Source organism: Callithrix jacchus, chromosome 10, assembly GCF_049354715.1.
Source record: "Callithrix jacchus isolate 240 chromosome 10, calJac240_pri, whole genome shotgun sequence".
NCBI classification, from domain to species: domain Eukaryota; kingdom Metazoa; phylum Chordata; class Mammalia; order Primates; family Cebidae; genus Callithrix; species Callithrix jacchus.
The window spans coordinates 124738424-124764991 of record NC_133511.1 but is presented as its reverse complement, the minus strand read 5'-3'; the positions used below and the strand labels follow the sequence as shown (position 1 = coordinate 124764991).

General features: G+C 54.7%; 2 protein-coding genes and 1 long non-coding RNA gene across 6 annotated transcripts; 2 read left to right on the top strand and 1 right to left on the bottom strand.

The window, feature by feature from the left end:
* The first annotated feature begins 2922 nt into the window (after window positions 1-2922).
* LOC118151196 (N-acyl-aromatic-L-amino acid amidohydrolase (carboxylate-forming)-like) lies at window positions 2923-7576 on the top strand. 3 transcript variants are annotated; one of them, XR_013523536.1, is made up of 5 exons: window positions 2923-2999; window positions 3237-3354; window positions 3467-3720; window positions 4636-6588; window positions 6679-7576. XR_013523536.1 is itself a non-coding variant. In XM_078341587.1 (4 exons), the coding sequence occupies exons 3-4, from the start codon at window positions 3485-3487 to the stop codon at window positions 4943-4945; spliced, it is 546 nt and encodes a 181-aa protein (XP_078197713.1). In that variant the 5' UTR covers window positions 2923-2999; window positions 3268-3354; window positions 3467-3484; the 3' UTR covers window positions 4946-7576. The 3 variants fall into 3 exon arrangements, 2 of the variants coding, with proteins under 2 accessions (XP_078197713.1, XP_078197714.1); XM_078341587.1 differs by having other exon boundaries at window positions 3268-3354; window positions 4636-7576; XM_078341588.1 differs by having other exon boundaries at window positions 4636-7576.
* LOC144578195 (uncharacterized) lies at window positions 5522-17729 on the bottom strand. The gene is made up of 3 exons (XR_013523540.1): window positions 17608-17729; window positions 5764-5857; window positions 5522-5642 (listed from the first exon to the last, which is right to left on the bottom strand). It is a non-coding gene; the product is annotated as an uncharacterized LOC144578195 (long non-coding RNA).
* Window positions 8183-18423, top strand: LOC144578191 (aldehyde dehydrogenase family 3 member B2). Of its 2 annotated transcripts, XM_078341580.1 has the most exons (11): window positions 8183-8304; window positions 12107-12292; window positions 12887-13049; window positions 13486-13596; window positions 13803-13923; window positions 14095-14180; window positions 14295-14376; window positions 14627-15013; window positions 15724-15890; window positions 16547-16646; window positions 16908-18423. In XM_078341580.1, exons 2-11 carry the CDS (start codon window positions 12156-12158, stop codon window positions 17090-17092), a joined length of 1539 nt encoding a protein of 512 aa, XP_078197706.1. In that variant the 5' UTR covers window positions 8183-8304; window positions 12107-12155; the 3' UTR covers window positions 17093-18423. The 2 variants fall into 2 exon arrangements, with proteins under 2 accessions (XP_078197706.1, XP_078197708.1); XM_078341582.1 differs by lacking the exon at window positions 12107-12292.
* The last annotated feature ends 8145 nt before the right edge of the window (window positions 18424-26568 follow it).

The window sequence follows — 26568 nt, the reverse complement described above, 5'->3', positions numbered from 1 at the left end:
GCCAAGCAGATCCCAGGGAGTCACCCTCCACCCTCTCGGGCCACGTGGGTGGGTTCCCCTGCGGGAGGTGCCACTGCCCACTGCTTCGCCCTAGGGAGCCTCAGGGAGTTAGGACCAGAACCCCAGTCGGCCCAATCTGATGGCCAGAGTTTTGTTACCCACACAACGGGTGGGCTCAGTTGCTTCAGGACGATTTAGCAGGAGATTGTATTTCTTGCAACAAGTAAGGAGAACACCGAGACAGCTCCCGAAGCAGTGTGTCCCCGAGCTGAGGGCTGTGGCAACTTTTATAAGCATAGCGTAGTGGCCGGGTGCGGTGGCTCACTCCTATTAATCGCAGCACTTTGGGAGGCCAAGGCAGGGGGATCACGAGGTCAGGAGTTCAAGACCAGCCTGGCCAAGATGGTGAAACCCTGTCTCTACTAAAAATACAAAAATGAGCTGGGTGCAGTCCCGGGTCCCTGTAATCCTAGCTACTCAGGAGGCTGGGGCAGGAGAATCACTTGAACCCGGGAAGCAGAGGTTGCAGTGAGCTGACATTGCACCACTGCACTCCAGCCTGCTCAGCAGAGCAAGACTCCATCTCAAAAAAAGAGAAAAGAAAGAAAAGAACAGGAAAGAAAAGCATCAGGTCATGAGGTGTGCTCCGACTGCAGCCAGCAATGAGGTGACGCTGCCGCGGCGGAACGCCACAGCTCTGACCCCTCTCTGGGTCTCAGTTTCCCCAGCTGCAGTGAGGAAACTGGCCCCAGTGATTGCGTTCATGATGCCACCATCCTCTGCCCTCACTCGTGCTGGGGTCTGCATTTGCCCATTGTCAAGCTTACGCCTGCCCTTCGTTCCTCATTCCTTTCAACTGCCCTTGGCCGGGAATTTCACAGGGAGGAGCCAAGGCCCAGAGAGGGCACTGGATCTCTCCAGGTCACACAGCCTGTCACGGAGGCAGGGTCGGAGCCAGGTCACAAGTGTGCACAGAATGCACACACATGCATGCTCACACACTTACACACCTGCGCTCTCACACACGTGCACACATGCTCACACGCACACACAGGTACACGATGCTCTCATGCATATGCATGCACACACAGGTGCGCACACATGCACGCACGTGCACGCACGTGCACACACACTGTCGGGACTGGGGCTGCTGTTTCTGAGGGCTCCTGCAGGGGCTCTTGGACCCCGTGCTGTTCCATAAATACACACTGAAAAGCAGAAGCTGAAACCCGGCTAAGGGAAGTGAAACCTTCCAGCACCCCTCCTCCTGTCCTCCCTGGAGTTGGGGGACCAGCACCTCTTGGCAGGAAGCACCCTGGCCCCCAGTAGCCCCCATAATAGCTAGGTCTGCTGAGCAGGCCCTTCCTTCCTGAGAGGCCCCACACCAAGTTGGCAGGATCGCAGCCTTTGCGGGGGGTGAAGGGGGACTACCAAGAAAGACCATGGCCTGGGACTCATAAAGCAGCGTGGGGGGTGCCATGAGCCCCCTACCCCAAGCAACGAGGGACCAGACCCAGGCCAGCAGGCTCCTCTGCTGACTCCCTCTCCTGCCACCTGCCAGGGACTCAGTCAAGTTGCTCAAGCCCCGGAGCTTCTTCAGTCCACACCTGGAAAACGGAGTCAGTGACAGCTGCCCCCAGGGCTGGGCCGGAGTGGATGGCATGGCATGGCCCCCTAATGGCAGTCTCTGCCCTCCTTTTGCTGAGGCTCCAGATGCCAGGAGTGGTGGCCTCTGGAGGGGCTCTTAGGTAGCCCTGGCCTGCTGGGTGCTCAGCCTCACGCTCCATCTGCCCCTCTTGGCACCTCGTCAAGGACCCAGCTGCCCTGATGGGAGCCAGGACGACAAGTCCCCTGCCCCACAATCCCCGTGCTCTGAGCTTGCAGAGCCCTGAGTGTGGGTGCAGGAGAGCCCAGGCCACACAGAGTTGAGTGTGATCTGGGCAGCTTCCGAGAGGGGTTAGCCTAGAGGGTCCTAGCCACCCAGAGCCCCCCCCAGGCTGGTGAGCCTGGCATCTGCAGCAGGGCTGGGCTGTCCTGGGGAGACCCCGTGTGGCGGTGAAGAAGGCCTGGGACTGATGCCTGGGGGAGGCTCCAGTTGAGGGTCCCAGTGCCTGGCATACAGCAGGCCCTGGCGAAGCGGCTTGCCTCACGCCCCAGTGACCTCTGGACTGGTCTCAGCTTCTCCCAGCAGACAGCTGAGCCTGGTGGGAGGGACAAGCCCTGGGGCTGAGTGCAGGGGACCTCACCTTCATCCTTCCCCTCCTTGCTCTTGAGAGGTAGCTGGATGGGTGGAGCCAGGTTGGATGCCCTGAGTGCCACCTGCAACCCACCTCCAGGGCCCTGAGTGCCACCAGCAGCCTGCCACTACGGCTCTGTGTGGCCCGGCCTGCATGTCTCTAGGGCGGCTCTGTGTGCCTGTGGGCATCCATCTGAACCTCAATTTTCACATCTATAAAATGAGCCTGAGGGTCGTTTCTAAAACAGAGCAAACTGAGTCCTCTGAGTTATGCTGTCCTGGAAAATGACTGGGTTATCGAATCTGACATTTTGAAATTTTGCTTAAAGCAACAAAGAGCTGTAAAACTGGGGCTCCACATGGCACCTGTGGGTAAGAACCACTCACGAGTGATCAGAGCCCTCTGGGGGCCGAGGTGGTGAAGGAGGGACAACTTGTCACCCTGGTGGCCACCCAGGTGCCCCTCTTAGTAGTGTTAGAGGAGCAAAGGGCAGGGGCAGGAACTTGCCAGCAGGGCCTGGGCTCAATGGGCCGTGGCAGCCCAAGCAGCGGAGAGGGGAGGGTGGGGCAGTGCCTGTGGAGCTGACCCTGGCACTCCAACCTTTGGCTGCGTGGACCTCAGCCCGTCCCATCCGCCCCCTGCTCTCTGCCGACTTGACACAAACACTTCCCGTCTGTGGATCTTCAGGCCCAGAAATACCAGCCTGTCTGCCAGTTAGACACCAGCCAGGGTACCCAGGGAAGCCCAGCTGCACATCAGCAGGTAAGTGCCCCCTGCCCTAAGACCCCCACACCAGCTCAGAAGAGCATATGGGAGAGGCAGGAAGGGCAGCAGTTGCCTAGAACCCAGACACACGACTGCGAACTCTGGTGACGCTTCTTTCCACTCCCCACACTGAGCCTCAGTTTCCCTGACTATAAAAAGGGGCAGAACCCTTTCCCTGTAGGGAGTGTGCCTCGGTGAACCCGTCTACCTGAATAACTGGGCCCCGCTTCTCAGTTTAGGAAAAAGAAATTTGTTCTCTCCAAAGGAGCAGGAGAATTGTCTCATCAGAGAAAGGGCCACCGGGGTGCAGGTGGGACAGAGCTGAGACACCCCCAGCCGGCCACACCTCCAGGTAGGCGGCTGCCCTGTGAGGTTGGGACTCCTCAGCCCTCCCACCGCCATCCCCACTCTGAGCCTGGGGCTCTGCCTTGGGGCCGCGGTCTCCTGAGTATGCCCACCCCTAGGTGCCGCCCCATGCCAGCATGTGCTCACTGCCCGTGCCCCGGGAGCCCCTGCGCCACGTGGCGGTGGCCGGGGGCAAACACGGCAATGAGATGTCCGGCGTCTACCTGGTGCGGCACTGGCTGCTGGCCCCGGCAGAGCTGCAGAGACCCAGCTTCTCCGCAGTGCCGGTACTGGCCAACCCCGCAGCCACCACGGCCTGCCGCCGCTACGTGGACCGCGACCTCAACCGCACCTTCACCAGCACCTTCCTCAAGTGAGTTCTCTTGCCACCAGGTTGGCACAGGCAGTTGGGCAGCGAGTCCCCACTGCACACCGCCCCTCCAGCCACCAGCAGGGCCCTCCCTGGCTTCACTCCTGCTTCCCCTCTACCTGTGTGACCCATTCCTCCATGGGGACAAACTGAATATGTAGAGAAACCCAGATTGATGTCACCTCTTCCAAGAAGCCCTTCCTGACTGCAAGTTGTGTCAGGACCTCCTCTGGGAATCCCAGACCCAGTGCTTCCTTCAGATTCACCCCACAGGCCATGTTTACTTGTCATGTGCCCTGACCACTGTTCGTGCCTCCTTCCAAAGAATAGTCACTGAGCCCCATCTCCAGACCAGGCTCTGGCCAGCTCAGGGGAGAGAAGGGGGAATAGGACCAAGGTATTGGCTTCCTGCTTAATGGGGACACAGGAAGAACTGCGCAACCATAACCCAGGAGGCTAAAGGCAGGCCCGGGGGCTACACAAAGCAGCTAACCTGGCCGAGAGCAGTCAGGGAAGGCTTACTGGAGGCAGTGGTATCTCAGCCAAGCCCCAAAGGCTGAGTAAAACTAGCCAGGGGAAGAGAAAGTAAGAGGGAGTTTCCAGTGGAGGGCCCAGCACTAACACAGGCCTGGGGGTGAGACCAGCATGCTGCTTAGGCAGTGTGGCTGGAGTGAGGGCATGAGAGGCAGGTGAGTGGGTAGGCAGGCGGGAGGGCAGGCCAGACTGAGGGCTTGGACATGACCGGGAAGTGCAGAGCCAAGAGGGCCATGAGCAGGGGCGAGCACAGCCACAACGGCAGAGGGACAAGCCTTGAGTTGCTCAGAGTGGCTCCTGCGGGGCCCTTGCCCCTCCCCACTTAAACCACTGAAGACTGACTGAGACTGTGGGGTGGGCGTCCCCCATTCCCGTTTCCCGCAGTTCCAGGCCTACCCCGGATGACCCATACGAGGTGACGAGAGCCCGAGAGCTGAACCAGCTGCTGGGACCCAAGGCCTCGGGCCAGGCCTTTGACTTTGTCCTTGACCTGCACACCAGCACGGCCAACATGGGCACCTGCTTCATCGCAGAGTCCTCCCACGACGTCTTTGCCTTGCACCTGTGCCGCCATCTGCAGGTGGCCTCGGCCGAGCATACTGCCCCAGAGGGGAGAGGGAAGGAGGGCAGGGATGCTCAGGGAATCAATTCAAAATCAGAAGACAGTTCTGTATTTGCACCTCCAAGCAGGTGAATTGGGTCATGCCTGCTCCACAGCCCCTCCTTCTGCCTTTTACAGCCAAGGTAGGGCTGTCTCCCTCATGCTCTCCACAGGAGCTATGTGGCCTCTCGTGCTAGGAAAGTGTGGGGTTCCAGGGAAGGCAGCAGGGCCAGGGGAGTGGGACCGTGGAGCCCAGCCTCCCATCCTGCTCCTGAACCTGAGGTTCTGGTGAGCTCGTGGGAGGCTTGGCTGCACCCTCTGGGGCTCAGTTTTCCTTGACAACCCTCTTCCCTAAGGCTGTGGCCACAGCAATCACCGCCCCACAAACACACACACACCTGAAGCTGAGGATGCACGGTGCCTGCCAGGTTCCCAGCCTCAGTGTCAGGGAAGTCCATGATGCCTACAGGTCTATAGGCTTCCATCTCAAAGGTGGGAAAGGCTGTGCCTGTGTGGGAGGCTGGGTGTGTGAGCCAAACCCTCCCTCCAGGATAGGGGACAGAGTGGGCCGTGGGGGGACCTCAGGGCTGGATCCCAGCCTGCATGTGGGCCTGGATCCGCTGCTCCTGAGCCAGGCCTTCTCTTCCTGAAAGCTGTTTCCCACAAGTCCCCGGGGTCTCACCCTCGTGGAAGAGTTCAATGAAGTCCAGAACTGTGGCCACCAGGGCCCTCATCCTCGAGAAAATGTCAGCCCGCAGCACACCCTGTGGCTGGGGGCCCAGCTCCAGAGCTGGAGACCAGGAAGCAAGGAATAGGACCCATGAACTCCTTGCAGAGGCCCCGCCCCCTGGTGCATGGCCCCACCCCCAGCCCTCCTGGTCCCGCCCACTTCTCAGGAGGCCCCGGCTTACCCAGTCCATTTTTGGCCACAGAGTCCAGACTGTAGCTCTCCTCCCCGGACCGCTGGTACAGGAAGACCTGGCAGGACAGCTCGGGGTACTGCAGCTGGGGGGCGAGAGAGGCAGGTTAGGGGCCCAGGCATAGGTGGGAGGGGAAGCAGGTGGGGGGCGTGGCATGGAGGAAGCACAGGGCACCACCCTCCTTGGCCAGGTCTCCCTCTGTCCTCTGGCAGGGCAGGGGAGGGGGTTCCCGGGGCCTGCAGTGCTGGCAGGTGGCAGACCCCGGAGACTGGAACCCAGGGGACCTCAGCCCGGGGAAAAGGGACTAATCAAAGGATGTTCCGGTCTTGCCCTGCCCTGCCCTCCTTCCGTCTCCCCTCTTGGATGCCTGTTGGCAGGTCATCCAAGTATCTCTCTCTGGGCCTTCCCTTCCTGAAGGTTCCAGGATCGGGCAATCCTGCTTCCACACCCGTCCCTTGCGTGGCTGACAAGAACCAACTGGCTGCTGCTCTGCTTGCTGCCACACGGGGCCGCTGTTGAATGGGTCTGGTGCAGTCTTGTGGCCTTTGGTGCCCTGAAGTTTCATTTTGAGGGGTTACCTTCTTACAAATAGGGGCAGCACCATCCTGTCCATGTTTAGGGCTAGAGAGTCTTAACCCAGCCATGTTCAGCCAACTTGCAGATGTTAAGCAATAACAGTCAATTTGGGTGGCTCCTCCTACAATTTTAGAATTTATTTTATTTATTATTGTTTTTTTTCGAGATAGAGTCTCACTTCATCGTCCAGCCTGGAGTGCAATGGTGTGATCTCAACTCACTATGACCTCTGCCTCCCAGGTTCAAGTCATTCTCCTGCCTCAGCCTCCCCAGTAGTTGGGATTACAGGCATGTGCCAACACACCCGGCTAATTTTTGGTTTTATTTTAGTAGAGACAGTTTCCTCATGTCAGCCAAGCTGGTCTCAAACTCCTGACCTCAAGTGATCTCAAGTGATCTGCCAGCGTCGGCCTCCCAAAGTCCTGGGATTACACGCTAAAGCCACCGCACCTGGCCTCCTTTACGTTTTTACAATTGCCATTCAGTTGAGCATATTTTAATTTATTTACAGTCTATGCAGGCTTCTTGTCAGCTCAGTTTAACAAAATCAAACCAAACACCTAATTGGGACAGAATTCATATCCTATACAACTCACCCATTTACAGCGTACAGTTCAGTGGTTTGGAGGCAGTGGGCCTCCCTCGTGGCCAGAACCCATCTGCTGCTCTTAGACGGGCCCTAGACTTGCCCCGTATCCCCTTGACTCACCCCGGAGGTCCCTTCCTAGTGTCACATTGGTATTCACATCTTTAGCTACTGAAGACTCCAGGTCCAGGGCTTGGTAGCGGGCTGTGGCCCCTGCCAGGCTGGCTTCAGTCACAATCAAGGGTTATCTCAGACGTTCCTCCTGCCTATCAGGGCCTGCACCCTCTGCCAAGAGACTCTCTACAGACCTCAGCGGGGTGTGTCCTTGGTCCCAGCTCGGGGGAAGGTGGGGTGGGGACAGGATCAGGCCATCCATGAAAGACCATGGCAGGGCCTGAGCTCATTCTGCTCCCTGGAACCTGGAAGGTGCTCAGCAAATACTTGTGGAAACAGTAGCAGGCAACACTGAGGGGCACTGATTCTGTGCCAGGAGTTGTGATCTTCCTTTTCCATTCTCACGTCTCCCACTGTGACCCTCTGAAGAACCATGACAATTAGGTGTTACTGTTACTTCCAAAAGCCTCAGAGAGGTTAAGTAACTCACGCGGGGTTACAAAGTAAATAAATAAACAAACCAATAAACAGTGCCCCTTCCTAGAGCTCCAGGTGCTGCCACCCATCGAGGGTCTCTCAGCAAAGGTCTCCGCCCCTTCCTCTGCCCTGAGTATGCCAGCTGGGCACGTTTAGTGTGGAAATAGAGCCACAGTTGCTCATCTTGACCTGCGCACCCAGAAGAGTGGGGAGGAGGAGAGGAGGGAGATGAAGATTTAGCATAGAGACCCTTGGTGGGGCCATGGGGGGCATGGGACCACTGTGGCTGGGGGCTCTGAGGGCTTCCTGGAGGAGGCAGCATTTGCCACCAGGGTCCTGCTGATATTTTCATCCTGTGACTTTCTCCTGGGGGACGTTTTTCCTGATGAGGTAATTCCCTGCTAGCCCATTCCAGTAAAAACACAGCAAAGTTTCAGGCAACCTGGAGTTGAGCAACCTGTTCCCGAGCCAGCTGTGCAGTGTGGCTCCCGGGGGCAGGGCCCTGGATGAGCAGGGCAGATACAGAGCCGTTGTAGGTCCTGGCAGTGAGAAAAGTGTAGGTGTGGGAATTAGGAGGTGCAGCCCTGCCCCACGCCTATTGGGTAATCCTGAGCATCAGCCCATTGCCAGGCATGGGCACCAGGCTCTGGGAGGTTCGCAGTCAGCCGAGGAGGGCTGAGGACAGGAGGTGGGAGCAGAGCCGGCACATCGGGAGGCAGCATGTCCAAGGAAGAGGGTGGAAGTGCGGTGAAGGGCCCGGGAGCAGAGCCCACACTGGGGTACGTGGGGCCACAGGGCGAGGGCCAGCTGGGGGCTCCAGGTAAAGTGCAGGTTTTACCTGGTGGGGTACATTGGTGGAGACCAGAGGCATGGAGGGAAAGGGATGTTTGGCCATGGCATGTGGGTTTGGGGGTGAGCCCACTAAGGGGCTAGCACTGCAGGGTGATGGGGCCATGAGCAGGGGCTTGCTCGGGAGAGGGAGGTGGGCGCTGGTGTCTTCTGAGCCTCACTTTCCCCTGTGGCAGGCTCCTGGGAAGCACTCCGGAGTGCTGAAGAATCCTGTTCCCCAGAAGCCCCAGGGATGGGGACAGACCCCGTCCTCCCTTTGAGGAGCTCCCAGGCTAAGGGAGAAGGCAGATTTATGGACAGACGACCAGGGGCACCAGGGCTGGGATCAGGAGGTGAATTGGGGATTGAAGCAGTGCAAGTGCAGATGAGGCCACCAGCCTCCAGGGCACCCACCTCGGATGCTAAGGCTCAGCTTGCCACTCGCCGCCCCTGCCTCACCAATGCGGGTCTGAGGCAGCAGCCCTGGGCATAGCCCTGTGACCTGCTGCCGAGGCTGAGGTAGCACAGATCCACACCCAGATACACACATGACACGCATAGACACAGACACCCACCCACACACAAACACACAGACACCCCCCCACACAGACACACAGACACCCCCCGACAGACACACACACAGACATCCACAGACACACAGACACCCACAGATAAACATACAGACATGCAGACACCCACACACATGACACGCATAGACACAGACATACATACACACACACACAGACAGACACACACACAGACACACACACACACAGACACACAGATACACACACAGACACATCCACGTCCACACAAACACACAGACACACACACAGACATTCACACACAGACACACAAACATCCAGAGACACCTACACACACACACAGACACACAGACACCCACAGACACACACACAGACATCCACGGGCACACAGACACAGACACCCAGAGACACACAGACACCCATACACATAGAGACATACAGGCACACACACACACACACACAGACACGCATACACACACAGACACACAGACACCCAAACACACACACAGACACACAAACACACAGACACCCACAGATCCACAGACACCCATACACACGGACACCCATACACACACAGACACACAGACACCCACAGATGCACAGGAACCCACACACGCACAGACACACAGACACCCATATACACACACACAGACATCCATACACACACAGATACACAGACACCCACACAGCCACAGACACACAGACACTCATACACAGACACCCACAGACACACAGACATCTATACACACACAGATACACACACACAGACACTCATACACATAGACACCCATACACACACAGACACACAGCCACAGACAGCCATACACACACAGACACACAGACACCCACAGATGCACAGGGTCCCACACACGCACAGACACACAGACACTCATATACACACAGACACACAGACATCCATACACACACAGATACACAGACACCCACACAGCCACAGACACACAGACACTCATACACAGACACCCACAGACACACAGACATCTATACACACACAGATACACACACACAGACACTCATACACATAGACACCCATACACACACAGACACACAGCCACAGACAGCCATACACACACAGACACACAGACACCCACAGATGCACTGGCACCCACATACGCACAGACACACAGACACCCATATACACACAGACACGCATACACACATAGACACACAGACACCCACACAGTCACAGACACACAGACACTCATACACAGACACCCACAGACACACAGACATCCATACACACACAGATACACACACACACTCATACACATAGACACCCATACACACACACACAGACACAGACACCCATACACACACAGACACACAGACACCCACAGACACACAGACATCCATACACACACAGATACGCAGACACACACAGACACTCATACACACACAGACACACAGCCACAGACACCCATACACAGACACACAGACACCCAAAGACACACAGACACCTGTATACACACAGACACACATCCAAACACAGACACCCATACATGCACACACACACACACACACAGCCACAGACACACAGACACCCACAGACACACATTCATACACACACAGAAACACACACACAGACACTCACACACACAGACACCCATACAGACACAGACACACAGCCACAGACACCCATACACACAGCCACACAGACACCCACAGATGCACAGACACCATATACACACAGACACCCATACACACACAGCCACAGACACCCATACACACAGAGACACACAGACACTCACAGACACACAGACACCCATATACACACAGACACACAGACATCCATAAACACACAGACACCCATATACACGCACAGGCACACAGACACTCACAGACACCCATATACAGACACACATGGACACTCACAGACATCCAGACACACACACACAGACACCCACAGATGCACAGATACCATAGACACAGACATCCATACACACACAGAAACCCATGCACACACAGACACACACAGACACCCACAGACACCCATACACTCACAGACACAGACAGACATTCATACACACACAGACACCCATGCACACACAGGCACACACACACCCACAGACACACAGACACCCATCTACACATACAGACACACAGACACACACAGACACACCCACCCACACAGAAACAGACATACAGACACAGACACACAGACACCTATACACACAGACACACAGACATCCATACACACAGACACACAGACACTCACAGACACACAGACACCCATACACACACTCACAGACACCTATACACACATAGACACACAGATACCCACAGATGAACACCCATATACACACACAGACACCTATACACACATAGACACACAGACACCCATATACACACAGACACGGACACACAGACAAACAGACATCTATACACACACAGACACCCATACACACATAGACACAGAGACACCCACAGACACACAGACACCCATACACACACACGGACACCCACAGATGCACAGACACCCATACACACAGCCACAGAGATACCCATACACACACACAGACACCCATACACACACAGCCACACAGATACCCATACACACACACAGACACCCATACACACACACACACAGACACACAGGCACCCTCATATACACAGACACACAGACACCCACAGACACACAGACACCCATATACACACACAGACACACAGACACCCATACACACATACAGATACCCAGACACACACTCATGCACACAGACACACACAGATACATAGATACCTATATGTACACATAGACACACCAACACCCATACACACAAAGACACACAAGACACCCATACATACAGACATTCAGACACCCAGACACTTTTACACACAAAGACACACACCCCCATATACATGAAGACATAGACACCCATACAAAGACACACAGACACCCAAAGACACACAGATAGCCATATACACAGGCACAAAAACACCCTGACACCCATACACACACACAGACACCCATACACACAAAGACAGACACCTATACGCACAGAGACACACACATAGACACACAAAGATATACAAAGACACAAAGACAGGCAGACACACGGATACACAGACACAGGATTTGCAAGGCATTCTTCAGTCCCTGGGTTGGGGTGCTCAGAGCCCTTGCCGGGGCCTGGCAATCCTCCTGAGTGTCCCCTGGGACCTCCCCGACCCTGTCCTGATCTCTCCTCTCCAGATCCCGCTGGGCTTCCCCTGGGCCCTCTGGCTAAAGCCCAGAGAGGTTCATGCCCTGGGGCAGTCTCCTCTCTGCCAACCCACCCCCACCTGCCACTTGTGCCCATGGATGCCAGTCCCGGAGCTCTCTCCTCCACTTCTGCTTCCTTCCAGGACCAGCTGAGTGCCACCCCCCTCCCCAGAGCAGGTGCCAAACCCTCCTCAGTGCTAGGGCATGCCTATGGCTTCAGTTTCCCCATCTGCCACCCCAAAGCTCTGTGATTTCTGATGCAAAGACCCCTCTGAGTTCCTCGTTTAGTCCCAGAAGGGAGGAAGATCCAGGGGAGACCCTGTTCCATCTGGGTGGTCTGGGTGAAGGGGTGGCCAGATGCCAATGTGGGTGGGTATGTGTGTACAAGGAGGGGAAGAGCAGGGAAGAGCTGGGATGGCGGGCAAAGGGGTCACCCGAGGTATGGAGTATGCTGGACTTCCAGTGCACCGAGACGGGAAATCCCTCCTTGGAGTGGGGGATGTCAAGCCCAGGGCCCTCCCTCATGGGTGCGCCTGGGAGGCAGGTGAGCGGAGGGGGTGCAGGCAGCCCCAGCCCCCGTGGGGTCATTCTGTGTGTCTGTCAGGTGGGGGGTGCCTGTGGGGTCATTCTGTGTGTGTGTGAGGTGGGGGGTGCCTGTGAACTCCCATGGGTGCAGCTGGGACAAGGGTATGCAGACGCTGGGGTGGCTGGAGGGTGCCCTTGAAGGATGGGCAGCCCTGGCTACGCAGTTCATGCTGCACCCTCCGGCAGGACGGACCCCTTTGAGGACACGCTGCGGCGACTGAGGGAGGCCTTCCACTCGGGGTGCACTCGGCCGGCCGCGTTCCGGGCTGAGCAACTCCAGGCTCTCGGCCGCTTCCTTCAAGAAAACAAGCAGCTTCTGCACGACGCGCTGGCCCAGGACCTGCACAAGGTGGGCCGTGGAGGGTGGGTGCAGGCAGGGGCTGGAGCATCATCCCGGTCCTTCAGGAGCGTCCGTGCCCCCAGTGACTGGCTCTGTCCCTAGTTTTATTCTGTTCAACAGACCCCTCCCTGTGACAGTCACCTGACCTTCACTCATAACACTCACGGCCACTCTGCGATGCAGGCTCAATGGCTGGCACCATGTTGCAAATGAGGAAACTGAGGCACTCAGGGGTTAAAGTCACTTGCTTGCCAAGGCCACACAGCCAGAAAGTTCCAGATCAGAATTGCAGCCATGTGCAGTTCCCAGGGGACTGCAGCGCCTCCCATAGGAGCTGTCTCCATGTATCTGGTGGGGGTGGTGCCTGCGTGTGCCCTCCTCAGGTCCTAGACCCCTCCTGGGCCAGCTCTGGGCCTGACCACTCGGCATTCCACCTCCACCACAGTCAGCCTTCGATTCAGACATATCTGAGCTCATCATTTGCCAGAATGAGATCAACCTCGCTCTCAAGAACCTGCAGGCCTGGATGAAGGACACGCCAGCGTCCACAAACTTGGTGAGCCATGCTGGCCACAGCGGGAGGGCAGGGCAGAGCACTGGGCAGCTCTGACCCAGGCTGCATCCTGCCCCTGAGCCCGGGCAAGTCACTGACTTTCTCGTCTCTCCTGGGACTCCACTGAACAGGGAGCTGAGGCCACAAGTGTGAGGTGGGTGGGTTTGGGGTGGCCCTTGGCAGGCTCTCATGTCTGCCCTGTGCCCCAGTTCACAAAGCTGGACTCAGCCTTCGTCCGGAAGGAGCCCTTTGGCCTGGTCCTCATCATCGCACCCTGGAACTACCCCATTAACCTCACCCTGGTGCCCCTGGTGGGCGCCCTCGCCGCAGGTGAGGAGGGATTCTGAATTCCATACCCTCCCTGCCCAGCAGCCCTTCCCAAAGAGGCCCCCAGAATCCTGCCTATGCAACACCCTCGGCCTCATGTGCCCTCCCAGCCCAGACCCTGGGTGGGTGCGGGGACCCTGGCTCCCCCAGTGACGGCCCCATCTGCCCGTGCAGGGAACTGCGTGGTGCTGAAACCATCAGAAATCAGTCAGGGCACAGAGAAGGTCTTGGCTGAGGTGCTGCCACGGTACCTGGACCAGGTGAGGGTGGCCCTGTCCCGGCAGCTCCCGGCGCCCCCACACCTCCCCGCTGCGGGCTGAGGATGCCCTGCTGGCCCCAGAGCCTGCCCCTGAGCAGCCCGTCCCACCTTGCAGAGTTGCTTTGCCGTGGTGCTGGGCGGGCCTGAGGAGACGGGGCAGCTGCTGAAGCACAAGTTCGACTACATCTTCTTCACGGGTGAGGGGGCCAGGCCAGGGTCCCAGAGCATGCAGAGGGAACAGCAGGGGAGAGGGCGGGAGGGCTGTGGAGGGAGGGGGCTGGGGCCAGCCGAGGGGGCACATAGAAAACCATGAAGGTTTTCTATGAAGACAGTGGGCAAGAGTCGACAGTGGGCAAGGCCACTGACTCTACCACCTCTCCAGGGAGGAGCGGGCCCCAGCCTGGTCCAGGTCACTGAATGGCCACTCTGGTTTCCTTCCACTCCCAGGGAGCCCTCGCGTGGGCAAGATTGTCATGACGGCTGCAGCCAAGCACCTGACGCCCGTCACCCTGGAGCTAGGGGGCAAGAACCCCTGCTATGTGGACGACGACTGCGACCCCCAGATCGTGGCCAACCGCGTGGCCTGGTTCCGCTACTTCAACGCCGGCCAGACCTGCGTGGCCCCTGACTACCTCCTGTGTAGCCCTGAGATGCAGGAGAGGCTGCTGCCCGCCCTGCAGAGCGCCATCACCCGTTTCTATGGCGACGACCCCCAGAGCTCCCCAAATCTGGGCCGCATCATCAACCAGAAACAGTTCCAGCGGCTGCGGGCACTGCTGGGCTGTGGCCGCATGGCCATCGGGGGCCAGAGCGACGAGTGCGATCGCTACATCGGTGAGTCCCGCTGTCCCCGCCACAGCCCACGTGGGCCGAGACCCCTCCTCACTGGAGTGCCCAAGCTGGGCCAGGAATCTGGGCCCGCACCTGAAACCTGGCCCCACTGCCAGAGCTTGACCTGGAGCCACAGCTCCGGTGCCACTAATCTGTCTCTGTGCTTCTGAGCCTGTGGCCCCATGAGGCCAAACTCTGGTCCTGTACTGAGCTCAGACCCCGGGCTTCAGGGCCCACCATGCTCAGATGAACTCCCATCTCATCACCGGCTGTCCTGAAGGGCCACGACCTCAGATTCTCTGAGCCCACGGTCCCTGGGTTCCAAACTCCGATGGCCCCACCCTGAGCCCCCGGTCTCCTGGGCCAAACAGCTCAGCAGCTCACAGGACACTGTGGCTCCAACATTCTTGGACGCTGTTGCCTAATGAACTCCAAGGTTCTGAGGTCCCATCACCCCTGACTGTGCGACCAAGGTGGGGGGATTCTCTGGGCCCCACAGGCCCAGGGCAGGCTGGGGAAGCCCTAGGGTCCCTTCTGGGGGCTGTGGGGAGACTTTCTTCCCTAGACACTCCAAATCCTGGAGCTCTGGGAAGTCAGACCCAGGGATCCTGGCCTGGAGCCATTGCTCTTGGCCATGTCCCCACTGCTACCCCCACCCCTGGGGGCTGTCCTGACTGTGGCCCCGGGGCTGAGCCATCTCTGGTGCCCGGCAGCCCCCACGGTGCTGGTGGATGTGCAGGAGACGGAGCCGGTGATGCAGGAGGAGATCTTCGGGCCCATCCTACCCATCATGAACGTGCAGGGCATGGACGAGGCCATCGAGTTCATCAACCGGAGGGAGAAGCCCCTGGCCCTGTACGCCTTCTCCAACAGCAGCCAGGTGGGGGCGCGGCCGGGCTGGCGGCAATGGAGGGGCTGAAAGGGACACAGACTGGCCCGTCTCCTTTCACAGCCCTTCTCAGGAGGGCTTTGGGGCAGCAGATACCTCAAGGGTAACTATATCTAGGCCACCTGGTAACACTGCATCCGGCGAGGATGCCTGGCAGAAGGGGTATGGTCCAAACCCACCAGGCACGTGGTGGGCCCGCCCTCTGTCCAGGAAGGAGCAGCCTGCATCTGGACTGTGCAAGGTTCTGCACGGGCCAGCAGAGGCCCTGAGTGGAGGTCAGGGACCCGGCAGAGCCAAGACCTGACAGCCAGAACCCAGCGGGTCGAGGTGGGGCCTGCACCCCCTACTGCAGCGTCCTAACCTCATGACACAACTCAAGGCCACTGGCTCCCTGCGGTCCTGCAGGGTTTCCTGGTCTTTGCACCATGGTGGTAATCACCCCCATGGCACCCCGACACTCGCAGCACCCTGACCCTCACTGAGGGTGCTGACCCCACAAGATGGGTAGAGCAGAGATGATTGCCTGATAGAGGGTGGAGGGACAGGCAAGGATGAGGTGGGCCTCCTCCACCTCTGCTGTGGAATGGGTGGGGCTCAAGCCCTCTTCCCATGCCTGGAGCCCACTGCCCCCTCCCACTCCGCGGCAGGTTGTGAACCAGATGTTGGAGCGGACCAGCAGTGGCAGCTTTGGAGGCAATGACGGCTTCATCTACATGACTCTGCCGTCCCTGCCCCTGGGGGGCGTCGGTGAGTCCCTGCCCATTTCCACCCCCAGCGAAGCTTGGGTTTGGAACCCCAGACCCAGGAAGTCCCTTCACTCACTGTTCAACCTTGATCCGGGCCCTGGGCCTCTCAAGGCCTCAGTTTCCCTCTCTGTAAAATGTCTCAGTGAATGGCCTGGCTCTCTCTGAGCTCCCTGCCAGCTGTGTGCCCCTGGCTAGGCAGCGGGCTGCTGCTGAGGCTGCGTGGGTGACCTGGCTCAGGCCCTCGCTCTCTGCGCCCACACAGGCCACAGCGGGATGGGCCGGTACCACGGCAAGTTCACCTTCGACACCTTCTCCCACCACCGCGCCTGCCTGCTCTGCCCCGCTGGCCTAGAGGAGCTCAACAACATCCGCTACCCTCCCTATTCCCACAGCATGCAGGAGCTGGTCCGCTGGGCCCTGGGCTCCCACAGCTGCACCCTCCTGTGAGCACCCTGCCCGCCTCCAACGGGTCGCACAGAGAAACCTGAGTCTAGCCCTGAGGGGCTCTGTGCCCCTCAACTCACATTGTTCCTCCAGACCGTGGGGTCCCCCAGCCTGAGGTTGGTGGAGCTGTCACATGACTGCATCCTGGCTGCCGGGATTGAAAACAAGGTCCTGCTTCTATCTGGGGGACGCCATTCGTTCGAGAGAGGCCAAGAGGCCGCAAAACGTGCCAAGTGTCCCCACTCACCCCACCCTCCCCAATTCCAGCCCTTTGCTCTCTCAGTCACGGTTGGCCAGGCCCAGTCCTGTGATAGCTTTACCCCGGGAAGGACAGTGCCCTGCCTTCTTAGGGGCAGCAGCGCTGAAGGGTTCAGAGCGTGGAGTTCTCTCCTCTAGGCACGCACAGGTCCACCTCTGCCCCATCCCAGCCGCACCGGCACCGCCTCCCCCAGGGACCCTCCCACATCTCACACCGGTCTCTGCACCACTCCCAGGCTCACACTGCACCCTGCACTCACCTGCAGCTGCTGCGTCCACTGGGAAAGCTGGGGTCGGCCTCACTCCACTGCTCAGCGTTACTGGGGTCTGTGGCAAGTCCCTTGACTTCTCTGAGCCTCAGTTTCCTTATGTGAAAGTTGCTGGAACCAAAATGGAGTCACTTATGTCAAATGCTAACAAAATGGAGTCGGGGAGGTCACAAGGAAGCCCTCACACACATGCCCGCAACAGGATTTCTCACAAGACACTCCTGCACTTAGATGAGACGCAGGGCATATGGAGAGCACGTCCTGAGCCTGTAGCATTCCCCGTGAACTGCAGACGCTTCCCTAGCACGGCCGTCTCCACTGCCAACTCCTGCGATCAGCTTGTGACCTATCAACCTTGTTTCAAAGCCGCTAACACGGCCTTCTGCTTTAAAGGCGTCCCCGTGGCTGCGGCCCCCAGTGTACAGCTGGGGTCCGTCCTCACGCTCCCAGCGATCCTCTGGTCTTCCCAAATAAACTCATCTATTCTGGAGAGCCTGGCTCTCTGAGGCTGAACTTACCTTGTAGAATGTGGTCTCCACACATCTGGATCCTAAAGGAAATCTCAGATTTAGAACGATGTTGCGGAGTCTGCTGTCAAACCCTTGGCTCAAGCGTCTCCCTCGGTCTCCCAAGCTGCGATTACGGGCGTGAGCCACCATGCCCAGCCCACATTTCTAAAATACGGTATTTCAGTCCAAACCTTGCTAATATAATCACTGTTTCTAATTGTATCCAGCTTACAGAGGGCGGGGATTTATTTTAATTTTAATGTTTGACTGATGTTATATAAATAAGAATATTCATGAATAGTTTCTGAATTTTGTGGGAATCAAATAGGGAGAAAAAGTGAATCCTTCCACCTTTGTTCACAAAGGACACTTGGTCAAGTTATTGCAGATGTCAACCCAGAGAGTCAGACTCCGTACAATATTTGAAGAGATTTAATCTGACCATGGCCCGTGACACAGCCCTTAGGAGATCCTGAGGACATAAGCCCAAGGTGGTCGGGTCACAGCTTGGATTTATACATTTCAGGGAGACATAAGGCATCCATCAATACGTACAAGATATATGTTGGTTTGGGCCAGAAAGATTGGACCACTCAAAGCTGGGGCCACTGTACTCCAGCCTGGGCGACAGAGTGAGACCATGACTCAAAAATGAAGAATAACCGTGAGTGACAAAGCCCGGAACAGCCAGGCCGAGATCTGAAGACGGCTGTCGATTGACAGGAGGTTTAAGCATTTCCGCAGCATACAACCACCCAACACGGTGATCACAGTCATGGATGTATCCTGGCATACCAGAGTTTGAGGACTTCGGACCATTGCCCACGTTTTAGTGACACACTTACACAGACATTACTTACAGGAAGTTAAACACCATTTCTGTCTGGCAATGCTTCCCATGTTACTCACCAAATAAGCCCGGTCATTTAATCTCTCCACAAGATGAGATACACAAACTTTGAGGCACTCCAGGAGGCCCTTCTGGAAGAATCTCAAAGTTGATTTTAGGCCAGATGGCTTAATTTAGGATTTGGATCCTGGGAAAACCTTCGATCTAAAGATGTCAGAAAGTTGGAATGACTTTCTTCAACCAAATCAGAGATCACTGCTAAATAATAGTTACTCATTTAACCACAGTGACAATCAAAAGACTTCAAAAGGAAGGCCGGGCGAGGTGGCTCACGCTGTGATCTCAGCACGTTGGGAGGCCGAGGTGGCAGATCATGTGGTCAGCCTGGACCAACATGGTAAAACCCCATCTCTACTAAAAATACAAAAATTAGCTGGTCATGGTGGCGGGCACCTGTAATCCCAGCTACTCGGGAGGCTGAGGCAGGAGAATTGCTTGAACCCAGGAGGCGGAGGTTGCGGTGAGCCGAGATAGCGCCACTGCACTCCAGCCTGGACGACAGAGCAAGACTCCGTCTCAGAACAAACAAACAAAAGACTTTAAAAGCGATACGGAAAGTTCCATGCATGGGAAAACCTTTAAAGCTCAGTCTCCCTAAGCAACCTGTGTTTCCTAGGCCAGTAAGCAGGGAATACATTAGTAATACCACAGGAAGTCCTGGTGACATGAAACAACTCAGCCGCATTAAGAAAAACTAAGAACACAGAATGAATCTACACTGGCACAGTGCCGGGGCGCGGTGGCTCACGCTTCTAATTCCAACATCCCAACACTTTGGGAGGCTGAGGTGGGTGGATCACAAGATCAGGAGTTCAAAACCAGTCTGACTAACATGGTGAAATCCCTTCTCTACCAAAAATAGAAAAATGAGCTGGGTGTGGTGGCACGCACCTGTAATCCCGGCTACTCGGGAGGCTGAGGCAGGAGAATGGCTTGAACCCTGGAGATGGAAGTTGCAGTGAGCCAAGATTGCACCACTGCACTCCAGCCTGGGCGAACGAGTGAGACTCCATCTCAAAAAAAAAGAAAAAAAAACAAAAATAAAAACAAACAAACAAAAAAACCTGTTACAAATAATTTCATCTAATTATAGCCAACATGTTCTTTTTTAAAAGAAGAAATATATATTTGTTATCGTATTTTAGGTTCTGGGTTACATGTGCAGATCATGCAGGATTGTTGCGTAGGTACATACATGGCAACGTGGTTTGCTGCTTCCATCCGCCATCACCTATAACCGGCATTTCTCCCTCTGTTATTCCTCCCCAATCTCTCTACCCCCCACTGTCGCTTCCCTAGTCCCCCCGCAATAGGCCCCAGTGTGTGATGCTCCCCTCCCTGTGTCCATGTGTTCTCATTGTTCAACACCCACCTATGAGTGAGAGAGAATATGCGGTGTTTGATTTTCTGTTCTTGTGTCAGTTTGCTGAGAATGATGGTTTCCAGATTCAACCATGTCCCTACAGAGGACAATAACTCATCATTTTGTATGGCTGCATAGTATTCCATGGTGTATATGTGCCACATTTTCCCTGTCCAGTCTATCATCAATGGGCATTTGGGTTGGTTCCAGGTCTTTGCTATTGTAAACAGTGCCGCAATGAGCATACGTGTGCATGTGTCTTTATAATAGAACGATTTATAATCCTTTGGATATATACCCAGTAGTGGGATTGCGGTGTCAAATGGAATTTCTATTTCTAGGTCCTTGAGGAATTGCCACACTGTCTTCCATAATTTACACTCCCACCCACAGTGTAAAAGTGTTCCTATTTCTCCACATCCTCTCCAGCATCTGTTGTCTCCAGATTTTTTAATGATCGCCGTTCTAACTGGCGTGAGATGGTATCTCAATGTAGTTTTGATTTGCATTTCTCTAACGACCAGTGATGATGAGCATTTTTTCATATGTTTGTTGGCCTTATGTATGTCTTCTTTTGAAAAGTGTCTTTTCATGTCCTTCGCCCACTTTTGAATGGGCTTGTTTGGTTTTTTTTTGTAAATCTGTTTTAGTTCTTTGTAGATTCTGGATATTAGCCCTTTGTCAGATGGGTAGATTGTAAAATTTTTTCCCATTCTGTTGGTTGTGGGTTCACTCTGATGACTGTTTCTTTTGCTGTACAGAAGCTCTGCAGTTTAATTAGATCCCATTTGTCTATTTTGGCTTTTGTTGCCAGTGCTTTTGGTGTTTTAGTCATGAAGTCCTTGCCTGTCTATGTCCTGAATGGTTTTGCAGAGGTTTTCTTCTAGGGTTTTTACAGTGTTAGGTCTTATGTTTAAGTCTTTAATCCATCTGGAGTTAATTTTAGTGTAAGGTGTCAGGAAGGAGTCTAGTTTCAGCTTCTGCACATGGCTAGCCAGTTTTCCCAACACCATTTATTCAACAGGGAATCCTTTCCCCCATTGCTTATTTTTGTCAGGTTTGTCAAAGATCAGATGGTTGTAGATGTGTGGTGTTATTTCCGAGGCCTCTGTTCTGTTCCATTGGTCTACATCTCTGTTTTGGTACCAGTACCAAGCTGTTTTGATTACTGTAGGCTTGTAGTATAGTTTGAAGTCAGGTAGCGTGATGCCACCAGCTTTGTTCTTTTTGCTTAGGATTGTCTTCGCTATGTGGGCTCTATTTTGGTTCCACATGGAGTTTAAGGTGGTTTTTTCCATTTCTGTGAAGAGAGTCATAGGTAGTTGGATGGGGATAGTGCTGAATCTGTAAATTACTTTGGGCAGTATGGCCATTTTCACAATATTGATCCTTCCTAACTATGAGCATGGACTGTTTTTCCATCTGTTTGTGTCCTCTCATATTTCCTTGAGCAGTGGTTTGTAGTTCTTTTTGAAGAGGACCTTTACATCCTTGTGACACCCAACATTTTCATCGTAAGTTCCCATTCACGAGCCTTGTCATGACTTACTCAGACACCTGCGACATGCTTGGACTGCCTGGTATTTCCTCTGTCTTAAACGTGCAGTCGTTTCAGTCTAGGACAGACACTGACCATACAGGATTCTTTCCTGTACAAAATTATTCTCACTGCTTCACATCCATAGCTTTCTTTACCTCTCTCTCTCATCTACTTATGGTTCCTTTTACCTTTTTTCTATTTCTTTCTTAAGTTCGTATTTAAAAACTCCCTTTAAATAACTTCTAAATTACACAAAATTACTTTTTTCTCAATAAAGAACATGTTTTATACCTTTCTTATTGTTTTCTTATTAAGTACCCATTACTTTTGGAAACTTCCTATATATATTTGTATATTAGGATTTTTAAAAATCCTTATTACTCTTAAATTTTTGTTTTTAATTATCGTTTCCTTTTTTTGGAAAAAGGGTCTGTTTCAAATTGATGAAATAGGGTCTTGCTCCAACACCTAGACTGGAGGGCAGTGGCATGATTTTGGCTCACTGCAGCCTCAATCTCCCTGGCTCAAGTGATCCTCCCACCTCAGCCTCCTGAGTAGCAGGGACTAGGGTAGGTATGTGCTGCCACCCCTGGTTAATATCTATTTATATATATTTATGTAGGGACATAGTCTTGCCATGTTGCCCAGGTCTCAAATATCTTCTTGCCTCAGCTTTTCAAAGTTCTGGAATTACATGAGCCACAGTGACTGTCTGGTACCTTTCAATTTTATTAAAAACATAGGAAACACAAAATCTGAATTGCCTATACCATATTGGTATTTTTATGGAGAAGATCCATTTTTTAATTGTTAGAAAAATATGTTTCCCTGGCTGGGTGCAGTGGCTCACTCCTGTAATCCCAGCACTTTGGGAGGCGGAGGTGGGCAGAGTACGAGGTCAGGAGTTTGAGACCAGCCTGGACAACACAGCAAGACCCCATCTCTAAAAAGGAAATACAAAAATTGGCCAGGTGCATGCTTGTAGTTCGGCTCTGCGGGAGGCTGAGGCGGGAGGACTGCTGGACTGAACCTGGAAGTTGGAGGTCGCAGTGAGCCAAGATCAGGCCACTGCACTCCAGCCTGGGTGATGGAGCCAGACCTTGTCTCAAAAACAACCAACCAACCAAACAACCCCACTGCACAAGACCTTCAGAATTGCTTGCCTCTAGAAACCATACTTTCCTCAGAACATCTAACCCTTCCAAAACTACAGCAGCAGCCAGAAGCCGCCGTTCACCCTGACGCATTCCTTCGTGATGAAGACTTTACTGATTCATTCTGTGACGGAGGGTGAATGAGCAGAAACTGCTGTGTGGTGTGTGGTTCACGCCAAACAGAACCTTTAGATGGATGGCTCATTGCTTCTCCCTCACGGAAGTGAAGCTCATTTATCATCATGCACACCTGATCAATCAGAAAGGTCGGGACTGACGCCAACTCCAGGCTCAGCACAGGCTTTATGGGGCGAGCTTAGAGTTTAGCAGCGGAACACTATGGCGTGGACCTGAATGGAGACTTCGGCCAGTTGCAGGAGATGGGCATTAAGAAATACCAGTTCTCACAGAATAAAGGTGCTTCATGCAGACATCTGTTCCCAGGGCTTTCTTCTACAAAGTGCTAATGCTGTTTTCATGAATAAGGTCTTCAAATCTCCCCTTAATGAGACAGAACAGGCCAGCGCTGGTCATATCAGTCATAATGTAAGGAAGCAGATCGTTATTAGTGACAGTGTCAAGCCTTGCAGATTCTCTCCCGGGTCTTCAGACTGACACACACTCATCTCCTCGGGTCGAAGACGTACTGTGGAACTATGTGCACACCCACAAAAGGATATTGACAAAGCAGCTCTGTTTTTTTCTTTTGTGATAAGGTCTCACTCTGTCGTCTAGCCTGGAATGCAGCGGTATGAAAATGGCTCACTGCAACCTCCGACTCCCTGTGCTCAGGTGATCCTCCTGCCTCAGCCTGCTGAGTAGCTGGGGCCACAGGTGTGTGTCACCACGCAACTCATTGGTTTTTGAGACAGAGTTTTGATCATGTCACCCACGCTGCAGTGCAATGGTCAGCTCAGTGTAACCTCTGCCTCCTGGGATCAAGAGATTCTCCTGCCTCAGCCTCCTGACTAGCTGGGATCACAGGCACGTGCCACCAGGTCCGGCTAATTTTTGTATTTTTAGTAGAGATGGGGTTTTTCTATGTTGGCCAGGCTGGTCTCAAATTCGTGACCTCAGGTGATCCACTGACTCGGCCTCCCAAAGTGCTGAGATTACAGGTGTGAGCCACTGCGCCCACCCTGATTTTTTACTTTTTTGATAGAGACAGGGTCTCCCTATGTTTCCCAGGGTGATCTTGAACTCATAGGCTCAAGCGATCTGTCCCCCTCGGCCTCCCAAGGTGTTGGGAGTACAGGTGTGAGCCAAGGCACCCAGCTGACAAAGAAGCTCTTGAACAAATTCGTTTTATCAGATTCTCTAGCGCTAAAATAGTCCTACCTCACTGTAATGTTTTGTAGAGTATCTCACAAAATAATGAAGAAAGCCCCGATATTTCAACAGGTATTTTTCTGCATATTTCCGTCTAGCCTTTGTACCCAGGACAGCAGATTTGTAAACAGGTGCACGTGTATACAGCCTTGCCTGCTTTGTGTGATGTTATAATAAAAACGGCATCTGAAAACAGTACTTTTTGCCTCAAATGGCAGAGCTCCTGCTTCTGGTGACCCGGGGTGTGGCAAGGGGCTCTGGAGGACGCAGCTCAGCCTCCTGTGAAAAAATCTGTCTCTCTAAAAAGAACTAATTCCCAAAGCCAGTCCCACTGTTGTCTACCCAGATGCGGGCTGCCCTTGGCCTGGCAGGTGTCTCTCAATCCCCCAGAGCACCAAGAGCCAGAAACAGAACCCAAAACCGGAGCTGCACCAAGCCGAAGTCCAGAGATCCCACTGCGGGGCCCGGGAATTTACCCACCTCGTCAACCCACAGGCAACGTCCGCTTTCTTCCCTGAGGGAGCAGCAACGACCCAGCCAAAGGTCCAGGCCACCGCTTCTGCACTTTGGGGGTAGTGCCGAGTGATGGCCCCGCGGGCCAGGCGCCAAGCAGATCCCAGGGAGTCACCCTCCACCCTCTGGGGCCACGTGGGTGGGTTCCCCTGCGGGAGGTGCCACTGCCCACTGCTTCGCCCTAGGGAGCCTCAGGGAGTTAGGACCAGAACCCCAGTCGGCCCAATCTGATGGCCAGAGTTTTGTTACCCACACAACGGGTGGGCTCAGTTGCTTCAGGACGATTTAGCAGGAGATTATATTTCTTGCAACAAGTAAGGAGAACACCGAGACAGCTCCCGAAGCAGTGTGTCCCCGAGCTGAGGGCTGTGGCACCTTTTTTTTTTTTTTTTTTAATTTTTTATTGGATTATAGGTTTTGGGGTACATGAGCAGAGCATGCAAGACAGTTGCGTAGGTACACACATGGCAGTGGCCGGGTGCGGTGGCTCACTCCTATTAATCGCAGCACTTTGGGAGGCCAAGGCAGGGGGATCACGAGGTCAGGAGTTCAAGACCAGCCTGGCCAAGATGGTGAAACCCTGTCTCTACTAAAAATACAAAAAGGAGGTGGGTGCAGTCCCGGGTACCTGTAATCCTAGCTACTCAGGAGGCTGGGGCAGGAGAATCACTTGAACCCGGGAAGCAGAGGTTGCAGTGAGCTGAGATTGCACCACTGCACTCCAGCCTGCTCAGCAGAGCAAGACTCCATCTCAAAAAAAGAGAAAAAAAAGAAAAGAACAGGAAAGAAAAGCATCAGGTCATGAGGCGTGTCTCCGACTGCAGCCAGCAATGAGGTGACGCTGCCGCGGGGGAACGCCACAGCTCTGACCCCTCTCTGGGTCTCAGTTTCCCCAGCTGCAGTGAGGAAAGTGGCTCCAGTGATTGCGCTCATGATGCCACCATCCTCTGCCCTCACTCGTGCTGGGGTCTGCATTTGCCCATTGTCAAGCTTACGCCTGCCCTTCGTTCCTCATTCCTTTCAACTGCCCTTGGCCGGGAATTTCACAGGGAGGAGCCAAGGCCCAGAGAGGGCACTGGATCTCTCCAGGTCACACAGCCTGTCACGGAGGCAGGGTCGGAGCCAGGTCACAAGTGTGCACAGAATGCACACACACACATACATGCTCACACTCATACACACCTGCGCTCTCACACACGTGCACACATGCTCGCACGCACACACAGGTACACGATGCTCTCATGCACATGCATGCGCACACAGGTGCACACACATGCACGCACGTGCACGCACGTGCACACACACTGTCGGGACTGGGGCTGCTGTTTCTGAGGGCTCCTGCAGGGGCTCTTGGACCCCGTGCTGTTCCATAAACACACACTGAAAAGCAGAAGCTGAAACCCGGCTAAGGGAAGTGAAACCTTCCAGCACCCCTCCTGCTGTCCTCCCTGGAGTTGGGGGACCAGCACCTCTTGGCAGGAAGCACCCTGGCCCCCAGTAGCCCCCAAAATAGCTAGGTCTGCTGAGCAGGCCCTTCCTTCCTGAGAGGCCCCACACCAAGTTGGCAGGATCGCAGCCTTTGGGGGGGGTGAAAGGGGGCTACCAAGAAAGACCATGGCCTGGGACTCAAAAAG